This window comes from Dasypus novemcinctus, chromosome 2 (genome assembly GCF_030445035.2).
Source record: "Dasypus novemcinctus isolate mDasNov1 chromosome 2, mDasNov1.1.hap2, whole genome shotgun sequence".
NCBI classification, from domain to species: Eukaryota; Metazoa; Chordata; class Mammalia; order Cingulata; family Dasypodidae; genus Dasypus; species Dasypus novemcinctus.
In genome coordinates this window covers 146,008,051-146,018,580 of record NC_080674.1, presented here as the reverse complement: position 1 = coordinate 146,018,580, position 10,530 = coordinate 146,008,051, and the positions used below count along the sequence as shown (strand labels likewise).

General features: G+C 44.0%; 1 protein-coding gene across 1 annotated transcript in view; it reads right to left on the bottom strand.

Moving 5' to 3' along the window:
• Window positions 1-1,285: 1,285 nt before the first annotated feature.
• WNT8A (Wnt family member 8A) overlaps window positions 1,286-10,530 on the bottom strand; it is an 83,679-nt gene continuing 74,434 nt past the window's right edge. Inside the window, exons 3-7 of the mRNA XM_058279198.2 lie at window positions 10,157-10,190; window positions 9,795-9,933; window positions 8,492-8,617; window positions 7,657-7,799; window positions 1,286-6,514 (exon numbers count right to left, since the gene is read on the bottom strand). Coding sequence (XP_058135181.1) covers window positions 5,984-6,514; window positions 7,657-7,799; window positions 8,492-8,617; window positions 9,795-9,933; window positions 10,157-10,190 — 973 coding nt within the window. The 3' untranslated portion in view covers window positions 1,286-5,983. The remainder of the gene's footprint in view (window positions 6,515-7,656; window positions 7,800-8,491; window positions 8,618-9,794; window positions 9,934-10,156; window positions 10,191-10,530) is intronic.

The window sequence follows — 10,530 nt, the reverse complement described above, 5'->3', positions numbered from 1 at the left end:
TAGATGAATAACATTTTACTCATGCAAATTTAACCAAGGCACGTTAGAAAATGCCCTTTAATAACACTTCTGATGCAAACAATAATTTATCAAATGAACCTATCTCTAGCACCTCTCTTTTTATAAGAACAAATCCTTCGTGATTTTCCAAGGGCCTCCTGGAAAATCCCAAAGATGATTTGAAATAAAAAAGATATTCTTTATATATACCCAGAAGAACTGAGAGCAGTGACATGAACAGACATCTGCACACTGATATTCATAATGGTGTTATTCACAATTGCCAAAAGATGGAAACAACCCAGATGTCTCTCAACTGACAAATGGATAAACAAATTATGGTGTATACACATGATGGAATATTATGTAGCTGTAAGAAGAAAAGAAGTTGTGAAGCATATGACAACATGGATGAACCATTATGTTGAGTGAAGTAATCCAGACAGAAAGGGACAAATACTGTATGTCTGTACTATTATGAATTAAATACATTGTGTTAACTCAAGGAATTAATAATTAGAATATAGGTCCCCAGAAAATTGAATGAGATTAGAGGATGGAAAGCTGAGGGTTAATCTGTGCAGAATTGGCAAAAATGTTGTTTGTTAATCTTTGGAAATTAATAGAAAAGGTGAAAGCACATCATAGTGTTTGTAACTAGCAGTGCTATTATATAGGTTATGACAATGGTTGAAAGGGAAAGTCTAAAGTCATGTATATTACTAGACGGTAAGGTAAAAAATGTAACATGGGACTGTACAGCACAGTGAAACCTCATGTGAAATATGAATATGGGTAATATTGCATATATAAGACTGTTATTCTTTGAAACTTAACAAATGTATGTTAATATTACAAAACATTAATATCAGGAAAAAATATAGCCGAAGCATACTATAGACACTAGTATGTAGGAATATATTACTAATATTCCAGTAAGGGTAAAAATAAGGAACTATACTAAGGGAAAGAAACTAGACGTGAGGTACTACATAGTGCTTGAATCCATCTATACAAAATATAGATACAAATAAACTAGAAAGACAGAAACAGAATAGCAGCTTTGTATGGCAGGGGATGCATAGAGAGATTGAGAGGTAATGAGTTTTTTTTTCTTATTGTTATTGGAATAATGAAAATGCTGTAATAATATTGAATTGATGAATACACAACTATGTGATTATACCAAATACCATTGATGGTACACTTTGGACGGATTGTATGCTTTATTAATATGTAGCAATAAAACTGATTTGTTTAAAGAAAAAAAAGGTATCCTTTAGTATTTTTTTACTATAAATTTGATTTTTATTTACCCTTAACATTTTTTTTATTGTAGCAGCATGTATACAACTTAAAATATCCCATTTTAACCCCTTTCAAGTATACAATTCAATAGTATTAATTACATTTACAAGAAATTGTGCTGCCATGACCAATATCCATTACCTCTACTTTTCATCACCTGAAACAGAAACTCTGTACCCCTTTTCTGTTCCCACCCCAACTTCCAGGCTAGGGGACCCAGACCCACGTCCTGAGCCTGTGTTCCACAGAGCCAGCTGTGGTCAGTGCACAAAGGCAGGATTTGATTTTGAGGAGGCAAAATGTCAAAGGTTGTTAGGAGGTTGAATACTTGGCTAAACAGAATCATAGGTCACTGATAAACAATTGGTTACCTACTTAATCAAGGGAAAACAAAAGATTTTAAAAGTGAATACAGGCATGAGTAACGGCGCAAGAGGAAGTTTAGAGGCACGTCCGTCACTAAAAGGAAAGCGAGAGGATGAAACATGGGACTGTATAACATAGTGAACCCTGCTGTGAATGATGACTGTGGTTAGTAGTACAAATATAAGACTGTTCTTCCATGAACTAGAACAAATACACATCACCATTACAAGGTGTTAATAATGGGGGAGAGGGGACGGGGAATAGGGGGAAAATATACCTAATGCAAACTATGGATCATGGTCAACAGTATTATTTTAATACTCTTCTATTAATTGTAACAAAGGTATCACACCAATGCTAAGTGTGAATAATAACGGGGTTTGAGGGTATGGAGTTTTTCTTTTGGAGGAATGAAAATGTTCTCCAATTGATTGTGGTGATGAAAGCACAACTCCATGATTATACTGACAGCTACTGAGTGTATGCTTTGAATGGATTATATGGTGTGTGCATAAAACTGCTTTAAAAATAATTACAATAAAAATATAAAACCAGGGAAAAAGTAAATATGAGGTAACATGATTGTAAAAAAGGGGAAACAAACAGTTCTTTTAAAAGTGAGAAGACTTGTTCTCTTAAACAGTAAGGATTATCAGGTTAATATAAATATCAATGAGGATATTATTCTGATATGACATAGAATCTTTGACCTCTAGAGAGATTACTCAGATGGTTAAGAAAAACCTTTTTAACCTCTCACTAAGAGCAGGCCAACAATCCAAGAAAAGTTCATAATTTTAACAAAGAGAAAACCAAATTCCAGTTTTGCATGAACATACTCTTTGATATACTGAAAGCTCTTTTAAAAATCTTATAAATAGGCCCATCAAATCTTATTCAGCGTTGACTATGACAAAATTCATTTCCACAAACGTGTAGCCTTCTATATCCATTTAGGTTTTGTCCAATAAGTTCTTCTTTCTCATTCTGCAATACCCAGTCAATTTATGCTAGGAAAAAAACTACTCTTTTTCCTTAACAAGAACACATCCTGTGTACCTTATATACTTAAGTCCCCAAAAAGATCTCGGAAGCTGTCTTAAAGCTGACGCCCTGAAAAACACAATAACTCTTGATAGAAAGCTTGTCAGAATAATTTGGTTAAACACAAACTTACATTTTTTATCCTTTTAAACATCTAATAGATATAATGCTAGCTTATTTGGTCTGTAAACCTGTATAAATTTAGGAAGAACATACCCAAGTAGAATAAAATTGTATGCTTGTATTGTGCATAACATTGATAACTCAGAAGACACAGCTGTTTTTACTTAAATATTAAACTTAGTCCTGATTGCCAAAGATTTACCTAGTTTATATGCACTTGAATTATTAAAACATTTGAATTTAGTTCTACAAATATTCTTTTTACATTGGAAGTATTAGAAGTTCAGTTTCCTTAATTTCTGGGATATTAGACGTATTAATTTAGAGAACAGATATGGCTCAAGCGTCTGAGCATCTGCTTCCCATATGCGAGGTCCGGGGTTCGGCACCAGTGCCTCCTAAAAACAAAAACAGACGACAAACAAACAAATGGAAAAAAAAAACAACAAAAAACCTCAGGGGAGCCAATGTGGCTCGGTGGTTGAGCGCTAGCCTCCCTCATACAAGGCCTCAAGTTCAATCCCTGGCCCCAGTACCTCAAAAACAAAGTATTAATTTTTAAATAAGTGCTTATTTATGTTTAAACAATTTGAATAGAGCTCTTTTAAGGATTTTTATATGTTAATACGGTATTACCATCCAGAGGTAGGAAAATATATATCAAACATACAGACAAAAATAGAGAGTTTATAGTTTCCATTGAAATTTTTTTCAGCCATGAAACAGACATAAAAACACAGAAGCACAGAAATACAAAACTCACTCGTTTATATAAAAGAGCTGGCTTTCTCTCCTTGCTCCACCCTTATATTTTTATTAGAATTTTTGTTCTTGGCAGATGGGACAAGTTGAGGTTATTTATTTAACATGAGGGTTAAACCTTTCCCATTGAAATTTGTGGAGGAGACTTTTAAGATTTTCTTTGCCTTGATGTGTAATCTTACAGAAGCTCTGCTCTTTCTCAAGCCTATTTGACTCTCAGATTTGTTGTGGAAAGAGGAATCTTGTAGGTCACTTTCCAGGCCAGTCCAACCAGCTTTTGCCATCCAGGATTTAGCATCTGAGGTTCTGACCACTATGTGTGCAAGCTGATAGAAGTCAGGTGGGCCTGGGTCACAGGCATCCAAGAGAATTCTAAATTTTCTATGAATATTTGCTGGTCTTATTAGGGGAAGTCTTTAATTATAACTCTTAATTCAGTCGTGGTCCAAGGTTTAAGTTCTGTTCTAGCAGGCGGCCTTTGAAGGCTGATTCTTTAAAGGAGCTTAGACTAGATGGTTTTCCCTCAGGAGGTCAGGAGAAACTGGTTAGAGGGTGGGTTGCATACGGGAAGAGGAGGGAGCTTTAGGCTTGGAGTTCATTTCCCTTTGTTCTGTCTTTGACCTTTCTTTTTCTAAGAGACCTTTAAGTGACACTTTATTGTGGAGGCAGATGGCCCTCCATCAGCCTCCGAGTACCAATCTTGGATCTTTTTTTTCAAGGCACTTCTCAGGTGCACAATTTTGTTCCTATAAAGTTTCTCAAAGTGGCCACTAGAAAGACAAATCATCCTTCACTAGATCTACCCATGAGGAAAAAGTCCCAGGTCCACAGTGTAAATATATATAAGAAGCAGGAGTTCTGGTAGGAGGAGGGGGAGATTTAGAGCAAGAAGACCCCATTATGCTGCGGTCGGACAAAACGTCTCTCAGGCCCTGAGACTGTCGGCTCTGCCTCTCAGATACTGCTCTGACCTTAGCAGGATCCCCGATGAGTGGACGCTCTAGAGGGGCGTCTGGAACTGAACACAGGCAGCAGAATGGGTAGAAAAGGGGGCTCATTACACAGGAGCCAAGAGGCCTGGCCGACTGCTTGCCATGTGACCCAGTTTGGGAATCGGCTTCTCAGACTTCAAGGATTCCCAAACCCTATGTCTCTGAGAAAGACAGAAATTAGAGCTGGAGGGAGAAAGGAAATGAAATCAAATGGAAGGTCTGATATTAGGACCCAAACCAAACGCAAACCAAAGGTACCAAAAGCAAAGTCCGAAATAAAAGGCAGTTGAACTCGAAGCAAACTGCAGAGTTCAGGTATAGCAATGGCTGATACGAAGTCTTAGTGATCAGACAGCGGACACAAAGGGATCTGTCACAGGCGCCTCGCCTGGCTGGTCCCCAGAGTCCTCAGCCCCAGAGGGCACCTTCTATTTCTTGCTGGGGCCTCCAAACTTGTCAAAAGACAAATCGGAGTCGAGTTAGTAGACTACAGCATTTTATTCAGGACAACAAAGGTTTACTGCAGCAAAGGAAGCCAGATCACTTGCAAGAACGGAAGTAGCTTCAGAGTTCTAGGGATGGCAAACGATTTTTACAGATACATAAAGGAATTTAGCTCAACTCCTATTGATTGGTTAAGGGTTTGTCCATCTTACAGGGGTGGGTTTAGGACAGGTGGATTTTACATTGTATTAGGTCAAATATAAAGGCTGAGGGGGCTTGATTGGCTTTCTGGGTCAGCTGTCTTGGCGGAGATTTAAAATTTCAAATCCTATCAAGAAGAAACTTAAGAGGGAATTCAAAGAGGAAGTAGGGAATGGGCTTTTGGCTCTGAGGGGGTCCCCAAGGCTTTCTCTATATAATGTTATCAGGTAAAAACCCCAAATCCTAAAAATCTCCCAATAGGCAGGTATGTGGGTGGGACCCCCTGATCTGCATGAACCTGTAGCTGTTACTTCTGGAGCAGCCAGAGTGGGGCAAATTGTTCCTTCAGGAGTCTGAACTGAATTCTCATTTTTGCTCCCATTTCCTCTGTTCCCCAGCAGCACAGCTAGGTTGGAGGTGGTCTGAAACATAGAGGAACAAGTACTTGAGAGGGCCTCAGGATATGGACACTGCACCCAGCTCCCCCTTTAGCAAGCTGCATAAGTACAGTCACAAAGACCAAGAAGTAACCTGCAGGAAAAATGACATGAGGTCTGCCCAAGTCAGGAGGCCCAGGTTCCAATTTCAACTCTAATGGGAATGTGCTGCAGACTCTCGGGCCTCCATTTCCCCATTTATATCAGATATCATGAGGACTATAGGCCAACCCTGTGACTTTCCATTTGTTTTCTGATCTGTGTTCTCCATTGTCATGCCACCGAGCAAGGGAGCTTGCGTGGACGCTACCAGGCACTGCCCTTGCCCAAGGAGCGTGTGCAGTAGTATTTGTTCACCACTCGCTGACACTGGTCGCACTTGACCGTACAGCACCACTGGAATTTGCAGTTACAGCTGCCGACGGCCTCAGTCCTGCTCTCTTCCACCTGCAGGCCACACTCAGTGCACAGGCGCCCACAGCTGCGCTGCTCCCACCTGGACGTGTTGGGGCTGTTCTGCAGACACTCACGACCCTCCGTGCCGTAGATGCCCAGGCTAGAATTGCGCGTGCAGTAATCTGGGGACTCCTCCAGGAAGACAAGCTCAGCCTCTGTGCTGGGAAGGAAGGCCTCAGCGGGCACCCAGTGGCCCTCAGCACTGTTCCCAGACCTTAGCCACCGCTTATCCATCTCGATTTTCAGTGCCCGGTCATATTTGGCCTTTAGGTAGTCACCCATCTCTCGGAAGTCAGCCAGCTGCAGCCAGCATGTCTGGATGCTGCAGCTCCCAGAGATGCCGTGACATTTGCAGGTCCTCTTCATGGTGACTCTCACTGCCTTCAGAGAGAGAGAGAGAGAGAGGGCTGGCAACTAGATGGGATATTTTAGAGCTTGCTTCTTACCTTCAGAAGAGCATCGGAATCATTGGGGAAGCTCATGAAAAACATTTATTCCTGAGCCCTACCTCGGATATCCCCAATTAGTATGTGCAGGGGGTGACGGGCCTTGGTACTGGTGATTTTAAAACGCTCCTAAGTGACTCTGATGGAGCCAGGCAAGGTTTGAGAAGGTGACTGGAGTTGGGAGATGCTGGCTCGGGCCCAACTCCATTATTTGTTGAGTTTTTTTCTCTATTGGCCCAATAAGAACAAAAGCCGAATAAAATAATGATCAAATAAGTGCTTTGTAAATTGTAAAGGAAACTGAGATCACCGTTGAAGCTGGGGGCGGGGGTATTTGTGAGGCTTGGATTTGTCCTCTGGGCCCTCTCCCAGAGGGAAGAAGCTTCTGAGATCAGAACCCCCATCCCAAGACAACCAGTGGTTGTAACTGCCTTGAAAACCTCTTCCCCTTGCCCTGGGCAACCGGGACATCTAGGTCACAGGGAAATGTCTATGCTTTTTGCTCTGAATGTAACTTGCTTCCCGATTTCAGCTCTGAATGCCCTGAAGACGGCTACCCCAGCAGAAGCCTGCAGATGTTTTGTAACCCTCGTGGAAGACTAGACCCTCCAGAGCAGCCCGGATCAGTTCTAATCTCTGACAGTCCAGTCAGCTCTTAGGACACAGCGCTATACAATATCTCTAGCCAATTTCTTAGAGCAGGCAGTGGAAGTAATTACTAAGTGATGGAAGGAACGAAGGCCTCGATTCCGCAGTGTTCTGTGTTCTCACAAACCCAGGCGACAGAGGTGGCCAGAACATAGGGTTTAGTGATAAGAGTACTAGACCGGGAGAGAGAAGGTCTGAGTTCATGGCCTCGCTCTGATGCTTAGCGGTTGTGTTGCCTTGGACCAGCTACTTGGCTCAGGCTTAACTGGCTTCATCATCCAGAGAATGGGAGTAAGCTGGGTCCTGCTGGGGGGTGAGGGTGGAGCATGTCGAATGGGACAGCTCCTGATAAGTTGCGACGGCCTCCATAGCTGTAACACTGTTTTCCGTGCTGAACCTAATGGCTCACTGACCAGCTCTGATACCCACCAGCCTGCCTGCCCTGTTGTTGTGAAGATTCATCAGGGCTCTGGCATCTTTTCCCTTCTCCAGGCTGTCCACAAAGAGTTTGGAGATCCTTTCCCCAAATTCCACATTGTCGCTGCAGCCTCCCCAGATCCAGCCGTGGCCTCCTACACAAGGAGGAAGGAATAAGCTCTGTATATGTGACCTGCTCAGTCCCAGGGAAAAGTCACAGTCGTGTTGGCTGACTGAGCCAAACCATCCCCACGAGCCCTAGGAGCTTGGAAAGCCATGGCTGCAGGTGAGACAGGGAAATGGAGGTGATGGGGAGCGGAGCCCATTCCCATGGCCAACTGCCCCCCCTTCAGGCAGTTGTCTTTAGTCTCTATAATCCACAGCAAAGGTAGGGACACTGGGGCTGCATTAGATGCTCTCAAGAGTTCAGAGCAGCTCAAACGTTCTGGGATTCTGAACTGTTTATTCTACAATAGTTTTGTTAGAGCCATTAGCAACAAATCTGAGCAAGTCTCTTAGGTGGCCTGCATGTAGTTGAGTAGCCATGGATTGCAAATAAACCATTCCAAGCCTGAAACATAGGGTTAGTTTTATACTCTTTTTGGCCTCCTCATTCCTAGAGTCCTTGTTAGTTTTGGAGCTCGGTGCTAACTTGCTAATCCCTGGGCTCACGGACCTGAGCTCAACTCTCAGCAGAGTCCAGGTCCTCAAGCTCCCACAAAAGGAGCTTGTGGAGTCGCGAGGCTTGAGGGGACTGTGCTCCTCAGCCTTCTCTGGAAGCCTCTAGCCTACACTGGGTTCTGCAGACCCTCACATCCTCCCGGCCCCACCAGAGATCCCGACATACCTGTTTTTCCATTTTGGGATTCATCACAACCACAGTTTTCAAAGTCTCCCATGCTACAATTCTTGGTGATGGTGTACATGACTCCAGCAGAGCTGATAGCGTGAAGGAAGGAAGTCTCTCTGGTAGCTTTAGAGAGGAAGAGGGGATTGGAAACTTGGACCCTGATGACCCAAAGCAGAGGCTTTGGAAAAACAGTGCTTTTTCTCTCCCTTACCTCCCACCCCCTGTAGGTGTAAGAGGATGCTCTTCTGCTCAGGGAACTCATTTCTGTCATTCCAGTGTCCTTACTTCATCCAGGCGGAATGACTATCTGATGCTAAGAGGGAAAAGTGAAACCCAGAGAGAGAGAGTGATGAAACCAAGCACTCTCCTCAGCAGCTGTGGGGAGGGACCAGGACTCTGGCCTCCTGCAGTCCTCTAGCCACTGCTGCTTGTCCTGGGGCAGTGAGGACATGGGGCCATGAGGCTGGCTCAGGAAAGAGAGAAGACCTTTGCTTCATTCTGACCAGGAAGCTGGAGCCATGTGATAACAATACTGATCAGGGCTACCACTGCCGAGCTCTTACCTCACTAGACTCTTCACAGACAATTGTCACGATTCATTGCTACATACTCCTACTCTATAGCCTATCTGTACATCCCACAGGAAGATATTTCTTTCTCCATCCCTCTACTCCCTGCCTCCAACTCTTCTATGACAACTCTCTATTGTTTCTACATAAATAATTTTTATGCAAACAACCGCACTCAGTCACAAACAGCTGCAGTATGCACACATGCGCACACAGGCACATGCACACGCAAGCACACGGCCCCCAGCACAGGCACAGCTCAGTGTCACCGCTCAGTTTCTGTGGTTTTTTTTTTTTTTTTTTAACAACAGCTGGGCAGATGTGAAACTCTCTCAGGTGCTGCAAACATAGAGTTCTTTCCCCATTTTCATTTCATGCACATCAGTGCAAGGTAAGTGTGTATAAATATAGGCATGCATTCATAAAATACAGTCATTTCTTACATTTGTGTAGCGACAACCATTGTATCCACCTTATCCAATCCTTACAATACCCTTGAAGAGCTAAACAGAGCTGGTCTTCTTGACCCAAATGACAAAACTGGAGTTGAGAGAGGGGAAGTAAGTTACTCAAGGTCACACAGCACGGAAGTGACAGGTCAACGGCTCACTGGTGACTTTTCCTTCACGAGGCGCACACATATACTGCACATTTACTGTGTCCATACATATCCTGCACATAGGTGACAAGCCCACCTCTGTGCGCACATCTCCCCTTCGACAGACACTTACCGCTCCTCAGCCTGTTGTGGGTGGAGAGCTGGAGAGCATTTTCAGGGCAGTTCCAGCGTTCCCAAGCAAACTGGAACTTACACTCCTCGATGCCACTCTGGGCGCCCAGGGCTACACTGGTGGTGTAGGTCAGGTAGGCCTGGCAGAGAGAAGAGGACTGTGAGCACCCGGGGCCCCCAGCTCAGGCCACCTGGGGTGGGGGGAGCAGGCAGGGCTCAAGTGGGTTAGCTCTCCATTAAGGAAGCAGGGTGGGTTCTTCTGGGTGAGGAGGCTGGCGCTGTCTCTCCTCCCTCGTTTCCTTTCCCTAAAGAGTCCCCTGGGAAACCCACATGGGTAAACACAGGAGCCGGACACCATCCTACCTTGGGACCTGTCATCAGGAAATTGTTCACTGACCTAGCAAAAAGAGAAGAAACGAGACAGGTGGATGGAGTTGAGACAATGGGGCCTTCCTTGGTGGGGGTGAGGGTTGGGGGGCAAGGACTTACCAGGCAGAGGCATTGAAGGTGGCATAGCAAATGCCCATGGCCACCCAGATCATAAACAAGTCCCCCATGGCCCTGATCATCCCCAGAGCCAGCCCAGAGCCAAGTCCAGAGAAGGAGTGAGGACACTGGCAGGGTCTTTCTCAGGATTTATGTGAGCAAATTCTGAATGACCAAGGGAGAAAAATCAACAGCTCTTCCCATTTGTCGCTCACTGGCAGAGCCACGGGAGGCGCTGACCCAATGGGGGA